Source organism: Megascapheus bottae, chromosome 17 (assembly GCF_031878675.1).
Source record: "Megascapheus bottae isolate mThoBot1 chromosome 17, mThoBot2.hap1, whole genome shotgun sequence".
Classification (NCBI taxonomy): Eukaryota; Metazoa; Chordata; class Mammalia; order Rodentia; family Geomyidae; genus Megascapheus; species Megascapheus bottae.
In genome coordinates, this window is record NC_143525.1 from 33,606,608 (window position 1) to 33,627,175 (window position 20,568).

Genomic DNA, 20,568 nt, shown 5'->3' on the forward strand with positions numbered 1-20,568 from the left:
CCCTGTCCCCCCTTTCTGCAGCCTCTTCTGCAGGCTCCCACTGCACCTCCCAGGGCCCACCCTCCTCCTGCTGCCCCTCTGGAAGCAGATTCCCATGGTTGCCTCCAAGCCATTTGCTCTTCCTCTGGGATCTCCCCGTCTCAGCTCCCTGCCCCTGCCCCCCCTCCATCTCAATCAGATGCAGCGAGAAGTCAGGCTGGGACAGGAAACATTTATGTGGGAGCCTGGGGTTGGCAGTACCCCAACAGACTCATCATGCAGCCTCATGTACAGTGGGCAATGGGCTCACCCCAGGGGGAATTGCAGGGGGCGGCCTCATGGCAGCAAACAGGGCAGTGTGGCTTGAGCCCCCCTCTGCTGGGGAGAAGTGGGGCAAGGTGTGTGATATAGAAGAATCTGTGTCACTCTCACTGGATGGAGGGCATGACTGTGCCCGGGATGGGAGTGGCAGTGGGCTGACACAACCAAGGGCACAAGAGGAGGCTCTGAGCTTGGGGAGGGGTTAAGGGGTCTGGCACCAGACAAAAGCAGCTGGCAAGGGAGAGGTTCTCTTCATACTGCCCACCTCACAGTAGGGGCTCCTCCTGCAGCTTCACATCCCAGCCCAGTCTGAGCCTTTCACCTTCCCTGTGTATCCCAGGATATCTTTTCCCAGAGCTTCTGGTCCTGGACAAACGACCCAACGAGAAGCGGGGCCCCAAAACATCAACTCTGTGCACTGCAGACTCCAGCCAGAGGGGATAAGGAAGGTCAGTCCTTTGTGGGACTCCTGGAGGGAGTAGAACAAACTGACAGTCCCTGGGCTGGTTGTTCCTGGGGAAGGGGATGGAGTTCTGACAGTGAAATGCGTGTGGTGTTGACCAAGCATGGTCAGTCTCGTGTTCTTAGTTGTGTTTCTGTGTCCAGGCTGTTCTTGGGCACCTTTTCCAGTAGATGAAGTTGGACAAGTCTGCTCTGTGGTGATGGGCTTCCTTGAAGAGACAGTCTTCTATTTGTCACCCTCTCCCCAGATCTCAGCCCTTCCGGGTTCTGTCCACCCAGGTTTCAAGTAATGGGAGAGATTCCTGCAGAACTTTCCTGAGAATTGACGGAGTGATAGAGGTGGTGAGACCAAGAGATGGACTCGGGGCTCTCCTTTGGCCCTGAGTCAGGGTGGAGAACTAAGGGACAGGGAAAGACCCCCCTCCCCAAGCCCCATTTGCAAAGGGGCAAATATACATAGACCCAAGCAAAGGCTCTGACAGAGGGGGGGGGGTCAGGCATGCAAAGGCATGTGGACAGTCTCTGGAAGACACAGCAAGGACCCTCCCCAGGGCAAGACTCAGCATTACAATGGATCTGGGCATACCTGGGCACTGAGTGGACCTACTGGAAACTTTCTTATTCCCTCCTACTTTCTCCTCCCTGCTCCCAAGTCCCAGAGGATCAACCCATTCAAGGGTACCCTGCCCAAGAAATAAACCTTCCTCAGTGCAGAGGCTCCTAAGCTGTGATGGGTGGCGCCTAGGAGAGAGGCAGAGGGAGGAAGGGCATGGCCAGGATGCCGGCTCCCCTCCTGGGCCAGAAGCAAGGGCCAGGCATACGCAGGGGTGACATCTGGGTTTTCTTGGCTCCAGTCTGATTTCAGTCAGATCTCGGTCAGGGCGTCGGCTGGTACCAGGCCCCGCTTCTTGCCGCTGCTCACGCGGATGAAGCCGTCAGCATCTTTGCTTCTGCCCACGCCCACACAGATCTGGATGGAAGACACACAGCTGAGGCCTGCGTGATCTGCAGCCGTGGCCCAGAGTGCTGCACACGGCCCCAGACTCTCATCCTGAGGACAACAGGCGCCACAGGAGATGTGGAGGGAGTCTTCTGGGCTGATGGGAGCAGATCCCAGGAAGGTGCTGCGCCTTTCAGCATCAGGACCTGGCCCCAGAAGGCACCAGGGAGCATGTGAAGGCTGACTCTGGAGATCAGCACATGTTCCTGCACCTCTCCATTTCCCAGAGGGGATAGGATTTGTCCACAATGACACAACCGGCCACTTGTAGGCTTTTCTTTTTTCTTCTTCTTCCTGTAGCCAGTACTGGAACTTAAACTCAGGGTTTTGGGCTTTCATTTAGCTCTACTCTTTGAGCCAAACCTCCACGTTTGGGTTTCCCTCCTGTGCCAGGCTATACAACTTTTCCCAGTGCACCCTTCCCTGTCTCTGTACCTCTCTCCCCTATTCTCTCAGCAGGGCTTAAGTTAGTGCCCAGGCAACCTACCTGGTTCTCCTTCAGGCTCATGTAACCCTGTTCCTTGTTCCCAGAGAAGGGCTGGCAGCAGCGCCAAACATTCTCTCCTGGCCTCACCCGCTGTACAAAATTGGCTGGGAAGAAGCCAACCCGGTCTCCGATCTTGCCCTAGGGATGAGGTTGGCAGTGAGCCCCAGTGCTACCCCCACACCTTCTCTAGACCTAGTTCCCACTCACAGTCAATGCCATTATCCTCCCGATCCTGGGTTGTCATAATCCAACCCTCAGTTGGTGGCTTCTGAGAAGGGCATGAGGAGATCAGGGGACAAAACGGAGGCAAAGAGAGTCAAACTGTCAGCAAGACTTCAGGGTTGGTTGGGCCTAGGCTTGGCCAGGACCAGGGTCTGTGGTTGGAAGGGAGTTTGGCTGGGAACCCGTGGGACTCACATCTGTAAACCTCGTTACTCAAGAAGCTGACATCCAAAGACTGCAGTTCAAAGTCAGCCCTGGCAGGAAAGTCAATGAGACTTCATTTATTTTTTCTTTTTGCCAGCCCTGGGGCTTGAATTCGGGGCATGGGCACTGTTCTGAGCTTCTTTTGTTCAAGGCTAGCACTCTACCACTTGAGCCACTTCTGGCTTTTTTCTGTGTATGTGGTACTGAGGAATCGAATCAAGGGCTTTATACTTGCTAGGTAAGCACTCTACCACTCAGCCATAGTCCCAGCCTCTCCATGAGATTCTTTTTTTTTTTTTGCCAGTCCTGGGCTTGAGCTCAGGGCCTGAGCACTGTCCTTGGACTTTCTCAAGGCTAGAGCTCTACCACTTAAGCCTCAGCACCACTTCCAGCTTTTTTGTATGTATGTGGTACCGAGGAATCGAACCCGGGTCTTCGCGCATGTTAGGCAAGCACTTTAATCACTGGGCCAAACTCCCGGCCTCCATGAGATTCTTATCTCCAATTAACCAGGAAAAAGCCAGAAGTAGAGCTGTGGCTCAAGTGAGAAAAAAGGAAGGGACTGCACCCAGGCCCTAAGTTGAATCCCTAGTACTGCCACAGACAGACAGACACACACACACACACACACACACAGAAGGTCTTTGAGACTCTGAGAGAAGCTGGAGCAGAACCTGCCAGAGTCTTTCCACACCCCACCCTGCCAAGTTACCTTCCACCAATCTTCGTTAGAATCATCCACCAGCATAATCCGGTCTCCAGGCCTGGGGAGGAGAGAGCTGGGGCAGCATGTGGGCACCTGTGCACTCTGCATGCCCCTCAGCTCAGAGAGGGTTAACGATGCTCTCTGAGTGCACTGTGATTATAGGTACAGCAGGAGTTTCTCCAGGCCAGCCCAGAAAGGGAACAGGAGATGAGGACAATGCACCAATCACTCGTAGACCCTGGGTAGCTTGCGTCCCCATCTGCCTCAAGTGTGCAAGGAGAAGGTTCCAGAAAGTCCCCCTCCCTTCATGTTCCAAGAGTAACAAGGAATGGGAAGCCAATCCCTGAGGCTGGAGTCTTAACAACTGTGCCATGGGGCCCAATCACAGAGAGGACTTACTGCAGAGCCAGGTCATTGTTCTCCTGGGGCATAAACTTGTAGAGTGCAACATAGGAGTACATGGGGCCCACATCCTTCCGCAGGGGCGGCTTGGGGGGCTATGGGAGAAGCTCTAGGTCAGTGGTAAGCAACACCCTGGCTATTCCCACTGTCCAGTTGCTCTGGGCATGCTTTCCCCCAGTAGTCATGAGATGGGACATGATGGGTCCTAGGTCAGTGATAGAAGTAAGATCCTCTAGCCAGGTGCTGGTGGCTCACACCTGTAAACTTAGTTGCTCAGAAGACTGAGACCTGAGAATCTGAGAATCACAGTTTAAAGCCAGCCTCGGCAGAAAAAAATCCCCTGTGAGCCTTTTTTTTTTTTTTTTTGTGGGTCCTGGGGCTTGAACTCAGTACCTGGACCCTGTCCCTGAGCCTCTCTTTGCCAATTGAGCCACAGTGCCACTACTGACCTTTTCTGAGCAGTTTATTGGTGAGTCTCATAGACTTTCCTACTCAGGCTGGCTTTGAACCACAATCCTCATATTGAAGCATCCTGAGTAGCTAGGCATATACCTGTAATCTTATCTCCATTTAACTACCAAAACAAAAACCAAAAACTGGAGGAAAAAAAAAACTGTAAGTGGAGCTGTGGCTCAAAGTGACGGAGTACTAATTTTGCATGAAAGAGCTCTGGGACATTGCTCATGCCCCGAGTTCAAGGAAGGAGAAGAAAGAAGAAAGGAAGAAGGAAGAAGAGGAGGAGCAGGAAGGGGAAGAGGAGGAGGAAAAGGAGGAGGAGGAAGAAGGAAGAAGAGGAGGAGGAGAAGGAGGAGGAGAAGAAGAAAGGAAGAAGAAATAATAAGACACTCTAGCAAGTTGGTGTACACCTGTAATCCCAGCCCTCAGTAAACTGCAGCTAGCTTGTGCTGCATAGTAAGATGCTATCTCAAAAGAGAGAGAGAGAGAGAGCGAGAGAGAGAGAGCGAGAGCGAGAGAGAGAGAGAGAGAGAGAGAGGAAAAACTAGGGGTATGGCTCAATGTTTAGAGGCCTTGTCTAGCACCTCCAAGACATTGCTTCAATCCCTAGTACCAAACAAATAACAACAAAACCCCTCCTGACTGCTATGCTTGTTCACTTTGGAAAAGATAGACTGGGCCTGGAAAGAAAAGACACCTTCTGCCTACTGCACCCCTTGTGGGAAGCAGGCAGGGTCAGTGGTGAGAAGGCTCTCCCCCACCTCCCCTGCCTCTAACTTCAACCCTGCCTGTCCCTGAGGGAGCAGTGGATGTTCTCCCCACTATGGACCAATGACAATCATGACATTGACAATGCAACAATGATACCCCTTTCCACTCCCACTGAGCGGGGACTCTGACCCAGCCTGGGCTCACCTGTTGTCCAGGGCTCTTCTCCTCTTGTCCTGACCCTTCATTCTCAGCTGGAGCTGTAAATACTAGACCCAAAAGGGTGGGGTCAAGGTGTAAGATGAAGGGGAGGGGAGCACCCTCCTTCCTGCCTCTGTCCTCCCCACCCCAGCTCACCACTGTCCCCAGGTCCCTCCTCCGAGCTGCGGATGCTGCCTTCCCCATCCTCAGTTAGCTCATCCCGCTCACTCTGGGGGCCAAGAGAAGAGAAGGCTCAGTCGTGGGGTCTACCATTCAGACATTCCCTCCTCCTGGGCTCCCCTTCTGTGCCCGCCATACCAGGCTCCGTGTGGGGGACTCAGATGTGCTGCTGAAGCTGGATCGGTTCATCAGTGCCAGGGAGGTGCCATAGCGCAGGGTCTCATAGACTGGGTCCACCTTTCCGCTGGTCCCTGTTGAGCATGAACCCTCAAACACCGAGCACCAGCTGCCAGTCTGGCTCCACCCTGAAGTCTGCATTCCTAGTTTTAGTTGCCTGGTTGTCTGGTTCCCTATCTTAGCATGTTCCAGGCTGAGTCTCCATCTTTGCCTTACCCACCCCTCCAGGTCCTCCCTATCCCAGTGATACCCTGTGTCCTTCCCACGGTGCCCATGCAGAGATCTGGAGCCTCTTTGTTGTCTTGAGGTCCACAGTGCTTTCTGACCCTAATCCAGCACCCTTAGAATCTGCCCACATCTCTCCATCACCACTGCCTCCAGCCCAATCAACCTTACCCGACTCTCTTGACAACTGCCATGGCTTCCAACCCAACTCCCTGCCTCCACTCCTGCCCCTCCAATCTACATAGAAGCCAGAGGCTCACCTAAAAACACATGACTTCTTCTAGCAGAAAGACCGAAAGACAATACTAAAATGGACCACAAGGCCTGGCACCCGCAGTCCATGCTTTATCACTTCACTCTCTTATTGTCTGCCTCAAGCCTCCCTCTGCTCACATTCCTTCCCCAGACCTCATCTTTCATACTTCCAGGAAGTCTGCCCTGACTGAAGATGGGCACAGAATGCCTTTGAATCTCTTTATTCCCTATTCTCATTGGTTGGTGAGCAATAGATGATTGGTAGGTTTATCTATGTCATGTCTACTTCCTTTGTAGTTCACAAGCACCTTCTTCAGAGCTGTGCCCCAGTGCCTGTGCAGCATTCAGCACAAGGATACCCATACTAGGGACATGATAAGAATGCCACGCAGACAGTGGCTAGTGGGACTCTGGCACTCGTCTGTGGAATATATACATTCCTCATCATACCACTTCTAGCAGGGGCCACAAGGGGGACACTTACCAGTGGGTGGGGACTCTCTGCTCATGGTACAAGCTGGTGGTGGCTCATGCACCAGGAGCGGGGAGCTGAAGTTACGACGGAAGGAGGTGGACTGTGGTAAGAAGAGGCAGAGGAAGTCATGGCCTATGGAGAGCCTGGCCCTTCCCACACCTAAGGACAGCCTCCCAGGAAGATGGAGCCTTGAGGGGTTCGTTCACTCATACATCCACATGCTGCTCCCCTACCCCAACTTACTGTCTTGCCTGGGCACTGCTGGTGAGAGATCTCCTCGGAGCACCACAGATGGACGCTGACTTTACATGTCTTACACCGTAAGCCTTGCTTGGAGTTTCCTGGGAAGAAGTTGAGTTAGTGAGAAGGGCTGGGCAAGTAGCAAAGATGGCCAGTGAGGATGCGAGGGGGGAGAGAGAGAGAGACTTGGAGCTTGGCACCTCCACCTTATCACACAGCGTATTAAGTAGCACTGGAAGCCAAGGTGTCTATGAATGCTGAGCCACACTGGGCACACAGCCACCTCTCAGGACAATGCATTGATTTATCTTGTACCACTGCAGATGGGACCCAAAGCCTTATGTGTACTATGCACTAAGCTACCCCCCCGCTTCATGAAGTACATTTGGGGAGTCAACACAGCACTGGAGGTCTGTGTAGCAAGACTCCAATATCAGGCTGCTCTACCCCACAGCCCACTGGATCCTCCCTTTGCCCACTACAGGGCCCATTTGCCTACCTACAATGAGCTGATGGCACAGTTCGCAAGGGCTGGCTCTCTTGAAGACATGTTCCTGGAAGCTGTGCAGCCTTATTGGTTTGAGTGGTGCCAGGGGGCGTGGGACTGGGCATGGGGAAGGTGCTGGAGTGGGCAGACCTCTGTCCATGGATGCAGGTGGCGGAGAAGGAGGGGGCAGTGGGGTTGGGGGTGTCAGCAGCACCTCGGTCGGGCACTTGAGTTCAGAGCCCGAGCGAAGGAAGAAGTTCTCCACGCTCTTACTGCGGAGGAGGGTCTTGAGAGAGAGGGAGCGCTTGAATCTCTGCAGCTGAGAGAAGAAGAGGAGCTGTGAGTGGGAAGCAATTGGGGGCTGCCCGTGGCAGGATTCCTACAGGGTGTCACATGTAGCAGCCAGCCATGCGGGCCTGTGGCGGGGAGGCTGAGAGCCAAGAGGAAATGAAGCACTCATTGAAGCTCCTCTGTACCAGCTTGCAGGAGCTAGGCAGGTAACCTCTGGGAATCTTTAAGGGAGTTCTGGCCAGATGTGTACACAGTAAGGAGTGGTAGGGACTGTGACACACCTATGGCTAGGGAATAGCGCCTGGTGTCCTCCAGCCAGCTGAGGCTAGCCATAAGGCTGGCCAGATTTACCCCCTCTTTCTTTCTTCTTTTCTTTTCTTGGTTGGTCGTGAGGCTTGAACTCTGGGCCTGGGTGCTGTCCCTGAGCTCTTCAGTTCAAAGTTCCCGCCCCACCCCTTGAGCCACAGTGACACTTCTGGTTTTCTGGTGATCAACTGGAGATGAGTCTCATGGATTTTAGTGCCCAGGCTGGCTTTGAACCGCAGTCCTCAGATCTCAGCCTCCTGAGTAGCTAGGATTACAGGCATGAGCCACCTCACCTGGCTACCCACTTTTACAAAAGCAATTATTTAGACTTAGCCGAGTGTGGTGATACATGGCTGTCATCACAGTACTCAGGAGTCTGAGGCAGGAGGATGGAGAGTTTGAGGTCAACATAGGACACATACAAGACCCTGTCTCAAAAGCAAAGCAAGGGCCGGGAGTGCTTGCCTAGCATGCACGAAGACCCGGGTTCGATTCCTTGGTACCACATATATAGAAAAAGCCGGAAGTGGTACTGAGGCTCAAGTGGTAGAGCTCTAACCTTGAGAAAGTCCAAGGACAGTGCTCAGGCCCTGAGCTCAAGCCCAGGACTGGCAAAAAAAAAAAAAAAAAGCAAAGCAAAAGAAAACTATTATCGAAATTGGACAGAAATGATTTAAAAGATTTTCTTTGCTCTTAGCAGAAAATAAAATAATAAATGTTCTCCTGTACCTTGCTTTTTTCCATTAAATTGTATTTTGGAAATCATTCTATATAAATGCATAAGGAGTTTCTCCATTCTTTTTTTATGCCCACATATCATTTCATTGTCTGAGTGAACTATTCAGTCAAGTTAAAACAAAACAGTGTCAGGCACATCATAGCTCCTGCCTGTAATCCTACTCAGAAAGCTGAGATCTGAGAATCAAGCCCAATTACTATCCTCTTTATCTACCCAACACCCTCTCTCTCTGGCAAGCCAACTTTTCTGTAGGAAGGTCCATGCATGGAACCACTTCCTCCTTCTGTGACCACTGCACATACTTGAAGACCAACCTGCATTAAAGTTCCAATCGGGCTGCTACTGTCATCTACTTCTTATTTCCTCTGGGGACTGTGGGTTCCTCAAAGGCAGGCACTCTTACCTCAAATCCCTAACAGAGTCTCACTATATAGTAAGGGCTCAGTGTACCTCTACTAGATACCTGCCGACCAAGTGGCTGCTTGCCACTCTGTGTGTGTGTGTGCGTGTGTGTGTGTGTGTGTGTGTGTGTGTGTGCTTGCACTCACGTGAAGATACAGTATTAGGGTGAACTCAGAGCCTTAGATTTTTTTTTTTTGCTCAAGACTGGTGCTCCACTATTTGAACCAGATCTCTACTTCTAGTATTTCGCTGATTAATTGGAGATAAGTTTCATGGACTTTCCTCCTGCCCAGCTGGCTTTGAACTGTGAACTTCAGATCTCAGCCTTGTGAGTAGCTATGATGACAGATGTGAGCCACTAGCATCTGACTCAAGTGACTTCAATCTGAAATGGAGCTCGTGTGAGCAGAGTGACTAGAGTTCTGGGTCAATTCTACAGTGAATCTAGGGTTCTTTCCACTGCTTTCCCCACACATACCCATACTGAGTTTGTCCAGAGCGAGATGAGAAAGCCTTCCTTCCCAGAGCCTCACCCCCTGCCCACCAGAGATAGAAAAGTAGGGGTGGGGGATGTGGGACAACACAAGTTTGGCTGCAGACAGGGAGTCTTGGCTAGGGTTTCCATATTGGCATGCCAGGCAGCCTGTGTGTTATGGCTGCCTGCCTGGCACCTGTGCCAAAGAGACTGAAGTAGTGGCCCCTCCAGCATCTGGGAGGCCAGTAGGCAGCAAGATGGAGGGGAAGCAGAGGGGCTGTTTGGATACAAGGCAGCCACTAGTGTGCCAGCTGGGAGGCCAAGGCCCTGGGGTGTCTGGCACACTAAATTACTCAGCTCCTTCCAAGCCCAGCTTCCTGGAAAGCACTATGGGCTTCTTCATGCATCTGTGAGAAGCAGGACCTTGGGCCACAGATGTCTGGGCACAGGACTATAGACAAAGAGCCAGAGAGACAAAGAGACAACAAATGTCAGTCTAGGTTAGGCTGTGACCATCTAAGACCAATGCAACTCTAGGACCTTGATGGGTCCCAAGAGACCAGTGAATCCCCATTGTTCTGCCCAGGGGTCTCAGGGATAGAGAACATGGGTGATAAGACTAGGAAGATATGCTGGGGGGATGATGAGAAAATCAACCTGTTTCCCGAATATAAATCACTTTACTTTCTTTCTATGAACCTCAATTTCCCCATGTCCAAGATGGAAGCGGCAGGATGAAATAGTCTGAATTCAAATAAATAAACCCAGAAAACATATGCATGAGAAGCTGTTTTTGTTAGATCACTAGAACTAATTTTCTCTGCTGCATCCCATGAGTCTTGATGTTACCTCTTTGTGTGTGTGGGGAGGGGGAGAGTGAGGAATCTGAGGTTTGAACTCAGGGCCTGGATGCTATCTCTTAGCTTATTTTGCTCAAGTCTAGTATTCTGCCACTTGAACCTCATCTCTACTTCTGGCTTTTAATGGGTTAACTGGAGATAAGAGGAGTCTTGAGGGCTGGGAGTGTGGCCAAGTAGTAATGCTTGCCTAGCATGCATGAAGCCCTGGGTTCCTCAGTACCACATACACAGAAAAAGCCAGAACTGGTGCTGTGGCTCAAGTGGTAGAGCACTAGCCTTAAGAAAGCCCATGGACAGTGCCCGGGCCTTGAGCTGAAGCCCCAGGACTGCTGGGGGTTGTGGGGAGGGGGAGAGGAGTCTCAAGAATTTTTATGCCCTGTCTGGTTTCAAACTGTGATGCTCAGATCTTAACCCTCCGGGTGGCTAGCACGACAGGCAGGAGCTACCAGTGCCTGGCTGGAGCTACACTCTGAGGCAATAACCATCACTGCCCCACTTTTCAGATGAGCAGCGGAGGCTCACAAGGCTTAAATCACTGATGCTCGACTTCTCTGGTAAAGCACTAGTCAGAACTCGAGTTTTCACATGGTCCTGGCTGCTGACCCCAAATAATCACGAGCATCTGTCTGCTCTGGGCTCCACCTGCTATCCTTGCCCTCGGCTGTGCTTGGGGCTTGTCCACCAGCTCCATGAAGGCATTGAGAGCCAGAAAGGGCTCGGGGGTTTTTCCCCACCCTCCCATCCTGCAATGCTCTGGCCACATCTTCTCTTAGGATGGTCATGCATCTTTGGCCACCCATGATCTCTGGAAAATGTAGAGCTGAAACCAGCCTCCTTGTGACTTTGGACTAACAGCCGTCACTCCTCTCTTGGCTCCAGCAATGATTACTCCCTCTCACACACCCCAGCTCTTTTGACAGTGATCCTATTTCCCTTCCCAAGGCTATTACTTCCACAGGGATTGTTGTGGGATGAGATTTTAAGTATCCCTACTCTCCAGCCTGTGTTGTTTCCTGGTATACCTCTCCCTGGGTCTTAGTGCCAACAGCCACCTCTGCAGGGTACCAGAGGCCTCTAGAACAGAATGTTCCCAGCACTAAGCAGTCTCAACTCTGCCTGCCCACTCCCTGGCTCAGCTGTGGGCCCTATATCCCAGGAGGGCAGAAAGAATGACATGCCACCCGGGTGGCTGGCGGTTGTCAAGGGCTGTGACCTGAAGGCAGGAGGGACACCTCTGCCAAGTGGCTTGATGCTTGCCCACTGGTTGGCAACTCTACTAAACCAGGTATTACTGTTTCTGGGACTCTTAGTCCTGAAAAGGACATTTGCCTATTTTCCCACTAGCTATCTCTGTGTGTGTGTGTGTGTGTGTGTGTGTGTGTGTGTGTGTGTGTTAATACTGGAGCTTGAACTCATGGCCTTGCACTCTCACTTAGCTCTTTCACTCAAGTCTAGTGCCCTATCATTTGAGCCACAGCTTTAGTTCCAGCATTTTTCTGGTTAATAGAAGATACATTTCAACAACAATCTTCAGATCTCAATCACATGAGTAGCTAGGATTTCAGGTATGAGGCACTAGTGCCTGGCTTAGCTATCTTTTCGGTACCTCCACTCCCCTGGGCCCCATTCCTTGGCATGTACCCTGGCAATCTGGCCTGCACAGTCCCAATTCCCTCATGATGCACCCACGGTCTGTCTGATGTGGAGCCTGGGTCTCCAGGTCTGTTCTTCTGAACCCCTTCCAGAGCCAGGGGCTGGCCTCTTCCTCCCTTCCTCATCTCTCTCTATAGGCCCCTTCTCTCCTCAATTTCCCACAGCCTCTCCTGAAAGGACACTAGGCAGCTGGCAGTGGGTGGTGGTGGATGTGGCACAAGCTGACTCAGATCACAGAGCTGGCATGGCAGGGTCCTCCCAGAGATGGCATCAAAAGGGATGATGAGCAGGCCTGGTGTAGTAAGATGGCTGAAGATGCAAACTGGCGGGGGGGGTGATTCCATTAAGATCACTGAATTGGTAGATTACCGGCTGCAACCCAGACTTAAGAATCAGGCAGAGGTTGGTCTCAGGCTGGCAAGAAATGCCCAGGGGAGGCACCAAACTAGTACATAAGCCTGCACAGGCTTCATTGCCTCATGGCCTCAGTTCTCTTGTACCCACTTCACGCTGAGCTGGGTGGGCAGTAACCATTCTCTTTCTCTTCCATCTCTCTCCCCCTATAGTCTGGTGACACAACCTCTTTGGGGCTGACTGAGGTGGGACATGAACAGGACCAGCAAGGGCCCTGATTTCTCTCCCTGCTCACCTCTGCCTTGCTGAATAGCTTCCCCTGATGCTCCCGCAGCCCAGGTGTGCATGTAGGTGCCACGCTAATCCTGAAGGTTTGAACTCAGGGCCTAGACACTGTCCCTGAGCTCCTCTCTCTCTCTCTCTCTTTTTCTCTCCCTCCCTCCCACCCCCACCAGCACTCTATCACTTGAGCCACAGATCCACTTCTGGCTTTTTATTAGTTGTTATGTTTTGGTGGTTAATTGGAGATAAGAGTGTCATGGACTTTTCTGCCCAGGGCAAGCTTTGAACCCCAATCCTCAGATCTTAGCCTCATGAGTAGCTAGGATTATAGGCATGAACCATGGGCACCTGGCTTGTCTTTTTTTGTTGTTGTTGGTGATGGTCCTGGGGCTGGAACTCTGGGCCTGGGTGCTGTCCCTGAGCTCTTCAGCTCAAGGCTACTGTCCTACCTCTGGGCCTGGGCACTGTCCTTGAGCACTTCAGTTCAAGGCTACTGCCCTACCCTACTCCTTGAGCCACAGCAGCCACTTCCGGTTTTCTGGTGGTTAATTGGAGATAAGAATCTTCAAGCTGGCTTTGAACCTCAATCCTCAGATCTCAGACTCCTGAGTAGCGAGGATTACAGGTGTGAGACACTGTGCCCGATGCTTATCAAATTTTAAGCTTTCATATGGGTGAAGGGAATAGAAAGGGCCAGGGCTTCAACTGGCCTAGCATAGGGGGGTCAGGTCAAGCTTGCAATCCCTCTCCTCTGGTCCTTGGACCTCTATGGCTCAGACCCAGAGCTGACATTGGAGGGTCCTTGTGCTGGTAGGAGTGAGGCAGGGATCTGCAGGACCTGACCCCCGCCTCCCACATCGCTGAGCTTGCAGCCTGCAGGACTGCTGAGGCAGCACTGCATTCTTGTCTGCTTGCCTTGGGGAGCTCCTGAGGGGCGGAGGTGGGGGAGGCCGACTTTGGAATGGGGAGCCTGGGGAGGCCCCAAGTCCCTGGGAAGCAAGCAGGGATTGTACATGTTTGCCCAGGTTGACTACTGGACAGACAGAGGACAGGGATATTGGAATTGAGGGTGAGGCTCAGCTCCAAGGATTCTGCTTGACAGAAGCTGTCATAAATAACCAGGAAATTACCCCCTCCCCTAAATACTTCACTCCTGTCCAAAGAGGGATATGACTCTGTAAGGGGGGCTCAGTTGCAAATGGCCAAGTCTCATTTGCAGAAAGTCAAGTGTGCCCTGAAGACTTGGACATGGAGACCCACTGGGTCCCCCAGTTCAGGGACAGGAGGATACTGAGAGGCCTCAGCCAGACACTCTAGCCCTGTTCATCCCTCTTTGGTTGCTCCCTTGATGACCTTGACCTTGACTTAACCTATTCATGAATAGGAGACCATGGAATGATGAGGAAAGGGCACCACGGGAAGAGGTCTAGCTAGATGAGCTAATGATACTGGAAAGCTCAAGAGCCACCCATTTCTGGTCCTCATGGCTCCCTTCCTCTGGGTACCCAGAGCAGATGGTAAGAAGACATCAGGAGAGAAGGAAGTCTTGGCCTGAAGTTGGGGGAAGAGGGGGGCAGGGGGCGCCCTGGATATGGCCTCTGCTCTTTCCATCCCCAGCCCCGATCAGGTTGCTTCCTGCAGAACTTCTTGGCCACCTAGAACTTGGGGAGGGATTAGACAGAGTAAAGAGGAGGGGACAGAATTTGAGCGACGCCCCCCCCCCCACTGTCTTTCAAAGCCTGGAGTCTGGGCCCCGCCTGTCTTCACTGGGGAATAATTTATTTATCGCGACTCCCGCAGGAGTAACAATCATACATAATTAGGGTTAATTATGACATTCATTAATTAGGATGACTTCTCCTCTTGCTTCTGCCCGCCCCCCTCCCCTCACTCTGCTCTCGGGGTGGGGGTGGGGCTGCTCGGAAGCCGCAACGACACCCGGGGTCCCCGGCCTGCGACGGACTGCCCGCCTCTGCCTGCCGCAGCCCCGGGCGCCCGCCCGGAGAGCTGCGCACCCGGGGCCCCCGAGCCCAGCGCGGCGGGGAGCGGGAATCCGAGCCCGCGGTGGGCGCGAGAGAGGCGCGCGGAGACTGGGCGAGAAGCACGTAGGGACGCGGAGAGGAACGGCGCGACAGGCACGCAGAGGACGCCAGGGCAGGGACAGACGGTTGTAGAGGCAATTCGAGACGCAACTAAGCGAGGGAGCTGCAGACAGGGTGGCGGCCCCGGGAGGGGGTGCGTCTCGCACGCACACCCGCGCGTACACCGGCCCACACCCGCTACACACGGCCACACTCGCTGCGCCTCCGCCGCGCCGCTTCCCTCCAACAAAGCCGAGTTGCCGCCGCCCGGGAGGGGGCGAGGCGCGTCCGCTCCTCCGCGCGTCCTGGCGCGCCTCGGCTCGTGTGGCTGGGGTAACTGGGGTGGTGATGATGGGGAAGGGGGGGGTCCTCGGCCCCCCGCGTCGCCAGCCCACTTCCTCCCAGCCCCCCACCCCCGGCGGCGGCTCGCAGTCTTGGGGATCACGCGGGCTTCCGTGACACCAAGGCTCCCCGAGCGGCGGCCCGCGCACCCCGGAGGAGAGTCCGCCCGGCTGGAGCGCCCGGGCGGGGGGCCAGGCCCGGTGCGCCCCCCTCCCCAGACTTGCCTTGGTTTCCTGGAGGGCGGAGACGGTCCCCGGGGGGGTGTGGGTGGCCGCGTCATCCGGCTCGTTCTCCTTCTCGCTCATTTCGGTCATGGTTGTCGGGGTGTGGGGGGGACTGGAGATGCGAGGATGCGGAGACCCGACGGCAGGGCAGGCGGCCGAGGGCAGGGTGCGGGCGACGGGCGTCTGTCTCTACGGGACTCCGAAGCCTTCCTCCAGAGGCCGTTCCCCGAGGAACCCCGGCAGAAACCCGCCCCGGCAGGGCAGCCTCTCCAGCCCGGGCCTCTGGTGGAGAAAGTTGCCCAGGTGGCGAGTGCGGGGAGCCAGACGCCCCCCGGGCGAGAGGACCGAGGGTCCGCAGCGGAGGCTGCTCACCGCCGAAGGAGGGGGGAAGCGGGGATGCGGGGATGAGCCGAGGGAGGGAGCGACGGAGCTGCCCGTGTCCGGCCCGCTCCGCCGTCCTCTGCGCCCGCCCCCCATTCTCCTCCCCCCCTCCCCGCCGGCCCCAACCCAGCACCCCGCGGCCCCTCCGCCCAGTCCTCGCCTCCCAACTTTGATTTAGGAGGTCGCCTGGTCCCTCCCCTTTCCTCCGCCGCGCCCCCGCGCCGCTATGCAAATCAAGGCTCACAGCCATTGGCTGCCGCCGTGGCCAGGAGGGCGGAGTCTGGGCGGAGTCTGGAGGGGCTCGACAAGACGGGGCGGGGCTTGGAGGAAAAAGAAGTGGTGGGGGTTGTTTGTCCAAGGAACCCCCACGTCCTCGAGAGGTGAGGGGTGCAGATAACATGACTTGAAGGAAGGCTGGGGCCTGGATGGGTTGCCGGGAGCGGCATGGCAGGAAATAGATCTATAGGTTTTGAGGCGGCAGCAGAATAGCTGAGAGTGAGATCGAAGCTAGGGCTTCTGGGGAGTGCGGTAGGAAGATGTTGCCCCTTGGTGAAGGAAGGATAGGAAATCATCATCCCCTCCATTTACTTGATGCCTGTCTGCCCTGGAGAGAAACTTACAGATACTTGTACTGCAGCATAGCGTTTTCTGAAGAAGAGAGGATTTTTTTTTTTTTTTGAGGCAGTTTCACTGTATGGCCCAGGTTGGCCCCAAATTCTGTAGCCCAGATTCCCTTACTGTCCCTGGAGGTAGGATTACAGGCAGGTACCACCACATCCCTCAAATGGACAATTTAAGGGGTTGGAGGTGTGGCTCTGTTGGTGGAGTGCTAACCAATGAACAAAAGCATCAAGTACTAAGTTTGAGTTTTGGTCTTGGACCTAAAAAAGATGATTAAGCCAGCATTACAAATTAAGCCTGTAATCCTTGGCTACTCAGGATGCTAAGATCTTGAGGATCATAGTTTGAAGCCAGCCTGTGCAGAAGAGTTCTCAAGACTTGGTTGCTAAAATAACCAGCAAAAAGCTAGCCTGTAGTGGTAGAGTACCAGTCAAGTAAGTGTGAGTCCTTGAGTTCAAACCTCAACAATAAAACACCAAGAACAAGATAAAACAGAACTTAATGAGCTAAAAGCCAAGCTTGGCAATGTTTTCTTGTGGAAATCAAGACAACTAGAATTCTTTCCATTCTTGGTGTCTAGATTTTTAGCAGAGTAGAGACCTCCATTCTCAAACATCTAGTCTTTGTTGTTGTTCCTGTCCTGGGGCTGGAACTCAAGTCCTGGGTGCTGTCCCTAAGCTTCTTTTGGCTTAAAGCTGGTGGTACTCTATCAATTGAACCACACTCTTCCACTTCTGGCTTTTATGTATTTATTTATTTATTTTTGTGGTTAATTGGAGGTAAGAGTCTCAGGGACTTTTCCACCTGGGCTGACTGGGAACTATGATCCTTAGATCTCAGCCTCTTGAGTAGCTAGGATTACAGGCGCCTAGCCCATTAGCGCCCAGCTCAAGTTGGAAGCCTCTCCTAAAGATCATGCACAACTGGAGTTAGATCAGATATAGGCGAGAGGAGGACACTTTCCCACTCAAAGTTGCCCTCTCCCACCTGGTCTGGAGATGCCTCCTGTAATGCATGGTCACAACCTGTGATGGATTTTCCCAAGTCCTCCTGCTCCTCCAGTCCCGCCAGGCCCCAACCAGTAGATCTAGCTTCATCGCTTGGCCTGTCCAAGGAAAAGAAGATGAGTTGAGTGTGGGTGGAGCGATTTCTGAGTTTAAGCCTGCCTCTTCCTTTATCACATGTGGGTGGTGGCAGTCAGGGGAAGTGTGGGGATGTGATGGTTTCCTGCTCTATGTGAGCCCTGGAGGACAGAGCTGACTGCCTGTCTCCATCCACAGGATCACTGGCCTCTCACACATGAGCTCATCATTGGAGCACTGTTCAGGTAACTGTGTCCAGGAATAGAGATTTATTATCTAGTGGCAGAAGTAGGACAAGGGCAGACAGTGAGTGTTTAATGGTTTGGGGGCTTGGTCCCCACCCCTTCCAGATCTCTGACTCCTGGCTTTTCTGAAAGGAGCTGGGGTGGAGCCTGAGCTCAGTTCACAAGCTCAGACCACAAACACATTTCACTAAAGAACGGCTCATTACCAGCTGTCTAAGAACCCTCATCTTCTCTGAAGGTTTTCTTTCTTCTGCCAGCCAGTCCAGTCCAATTTCCCCATCTCTTGAGCAGCTCAGGATATGTAGAGCACCCTGACACAGGGTTATTGGCACTGCATCCAACCCAGATTGGAACAATCTTCTTCAGTGTTTGGGGATTTCCTGGAGATGGTTCTTCTGTTTCTCCTCAAAGAGTGAGGGCCATGATTCTTTAGGGTCTACATCCTACACCCTAAAGTGGCTGTGTAACCATGTCTTTTAGAGCCTGATTTGTTCATCTGCAAGATTATGCCACTGTGTGCCATCCAGGCCTTGCCATTGAAGAGTTCAGGAGAGCTCTCAGTGCAATGCAGAGCCTAGGCAAGGCCAGCAAGAAGACTTCATTTACTTTTTTGTCCCTCCCTTCTTCTGGTAGGGATGTGCTTTTCCTAGTACTTTGCCACAACCTGCAGTGATGGGAGACAAGACAAGAACAGATACCAGGGGCCGGGAGTTTGGCCTAGTGGTTAAAGTGCTTGCCTAGCATGCATGAAGACCCGGGTTCGATTCCTCGGTACCACATACATAGAAAAAAGCCAGAAGTGGTGCTGAGGCTCAAGTGGTAGAGCTCTAGCCTTGAGAAAGTCCAAGGACAGTGCTCAGGCCCTGAGCTCAAGCCCAGGACTGGCCAAAAAAAAAAAAAAAAGAACAGATACCAGACCAGGGAATTGAGGTTTGGGGCACCAGGGGCCTGAAGTCTTCTGCCAGTGTCAGGTGCTCTTGGTCCATTTTACAAGATATTTATTGAGTAGGGTACTGGGGCATATGTGTAGCAAGGTCACAATTTTCTTGGAGTCACAAGCACCAATCATGGTATATTCTTATTCAAGTGATAACTTCTTTATCTTAAGAAGAAGGTAGGCTGAGAATGTGGTTTCGTGATAGAGTGCTTCCCTAATGTGCCCAAAGCCCTGGTTCAATTCCTCCATATCACATAAACAGAAAAGGCTAGAAGTGGCTCTGTGGCTCTGTGGGAATGTGCTAGCCTTGAGCAAAGGAAGCTCAGGGACAGTGCCCAGGCCCTGAGTTCAAGCCCCAGGACTGTCCTCCCCACACACAGAAAAAGCAGGGGTAAGTAGTAAATGGCTTACAGTCAGCATAGATTTTTTTTATTTTTGTCTATTCTCAATTTCCCAGAAAGTTTGGTGTGAAATTGGCCTACACCCAGGATAGAAATCTGAATTCCCTTCAAGCCAGGACGGACTGACCATTCTGGGAAACTCTTAGCATTCTGAGGGTTCTGGGAGGAAGCATTTTATCCTCTCCATCCTTTCAGGTCTCGCAGCTCAGCTTTTGGGGGCTCTCATAGTACTTCCTTCTTGTTTGTTTTCCTTTTTTCTACAAAATCATGGGTTTTGTTATGACATTTTTGTACATTTATATAATGTGCTTGGAATGTATTTACACCTTCCCCATTATCCCAGCACTTTCCTTGAGGCAGAAAGGAGAAAAAAGCAGCTTTCCCTCCCTCACTTTCCTTGGCCATTCAGAAGCTGGTATTCCATGTGGGGTGTAGGGGGGAAACTAACCAAGAAATAGCTATGCATGGACAAAGAGAGCCTGACTCATCACAGAGAGAATACGCAGGGGAACCAGTGGTACCAGCAACCAAGGGGAGACAGGAAAGTGGGGGATCAATCTGGTCTGGGCATCAGAAGCCTTTGGGGCCAATGTGGGGGAGGCAGGGGGTTGGATCCCATGACCTCTGGATGTCCTTTCCGACTGCAGCCTTTGTGTCTCAGAGCGGTCTTTCATGAACTCAGTCTGAGTCATTGCTCTCAGAGCCGACAACTCCCACTGCAGTGGCTTAGAGACAGGGCCGAAGCAGCCAGGCCAGCTTCTCTTGGGGAGGGAGGATCCTTGTTGCTGCTCAGATTTGGAGAGCAGAAAAGAAGAGCAGGTAGACCAAGGCCTGGCACACCAGGACAGTGAAGGTAGTGATGTCTTAGGCCTCTAAGACATGACACTTGGACTATTGGGTGTTTTTTGGTTTTTGTTTTTTTGTTTTTTCTAGTCTTAAGGCTTGAACTTGGGGCCTGAGCATTGTCTCTGAGCTTCTAGGCTTCTAGAATGCTGACCTTGAAACCAGCACAAGAGCCATAGCGCCACTTCTGGCCTTTTCTGTTTATGTGATACTGAAGAATTAAACTCAGGCCCTCATGTATGCTAGGCAAGCACTCCCACTGAGCCACATTCCCAGTCCTTGGGTATCTTTTATTAGAATGCCATGACCCCCTGGACCCTGGAGGGCAGACCAGATAGATGACTTCAGCTGTGTGTGCAGTGCGATATCCAGTTCCTGTTGTTGTCCCTCTTCTGCCCTTATTGTTTTGTTGTCCTAGTACTGGGTCTTGAACTCAGGGCCTTGAGCTTTCATTCAGTCTTTCTGCTCACAAGTTGAGATACTCTTCCACTTGAGTCATACCTCTATTTCCAGATAAAAGTCTCTTAGAGGACCAGGATTTGACCTACTGGGAGAATACCTGCCTAGCATGCACGAAGAGCTGGGTTCCATTTCTTAGTACCACATATACAGAAAAAAGCCAGAAGTGGTGCTGTGGCTCAAGTGGTAGAGCTCTAGCCTTGAGAAAGCCCAAGGGCAGTGCTCAGGACCTGAGTTCAAGGTCCAGGACTGGCCAAAAAAAAAATTCTCTTAGTGCCAGGAGCTGGTAACTCACACCTGTAATGCTAGCTACTCAGGAGGCTGAGATCAGAGGATCTCAGTTCAAAGGCAGCCCATGCAGAAAAGTCCCTATGAGACACTTATCTCCAATTAATTACTTAAA

General features: G+C 52.6%; 1 protein-coding gene across 1 annotated transcript; it reads right to left on the bottom strand.

The window, feature by feature from the left end:
- Positions 1 to 201: 201 nt before the first annotated feature.
- Positions 202 to 15,402, bottom strand: Stac2 (SH3 and cysteine rich domain 2). Its single transcript, XM_090350751.1, has 11 exons — positions 15,197 to 15,402; positions 7,200 to 7,506; positions 6,704 to 6,801; positions 6,470 to 6,560; positions 5,467 to 5,579; positions 5,305 to 5,377; positions 5,155 to 5,216; positions 3,781 to 3,878; positions 3,388 to 3,439; positions 2,250 to 2,387; positions 202 to 1,732 (listed from the first exon to the last, which is right to left on the bottom strand). Exons 1-11 carry the CDS (start codon positions 15,284 to 15,286, stop codon positions 1,628 to 1,630), a joined length of 1,227 nt encoding a protein of 408 aa, XP_090206877.1. The 5' UTR covers positions 15,287 to 15,402; the 3' UTR covers positions 202 to 1,627.
- Between the last annotated feature and the right edge of the window lie 5,166 nt (positions 15,403 to 20,568).

What these genes read in the sequence shown, in the direction of transcription:
- Stac2 (XM_090350751.1), bottom strand. Translation starts at nt 15,286, where the DNA reads ATGACCGAAATGAGCGAGAAGGAGAACGAGCCGGATGACGCGGCCACC. An exon ending in GTGCCATCAGCTCATTGTAG is followed by an intron (nt 6,802 to 7,199) that starts GTAGGCAAATGG and finishes ACTTCTTCCCAG; the next exon opens with GAAACTCCAAGCAAGGCTTA. An exon ending in CAGAGAGTCCCCACCCACTG is followed by an intron (nt 5,580 to 6,469) that starts GTAAGTGTCCCC and finishes CATGCTCAACAG; the next exon opens with GGACCAGCGGAAAGGTGGAC.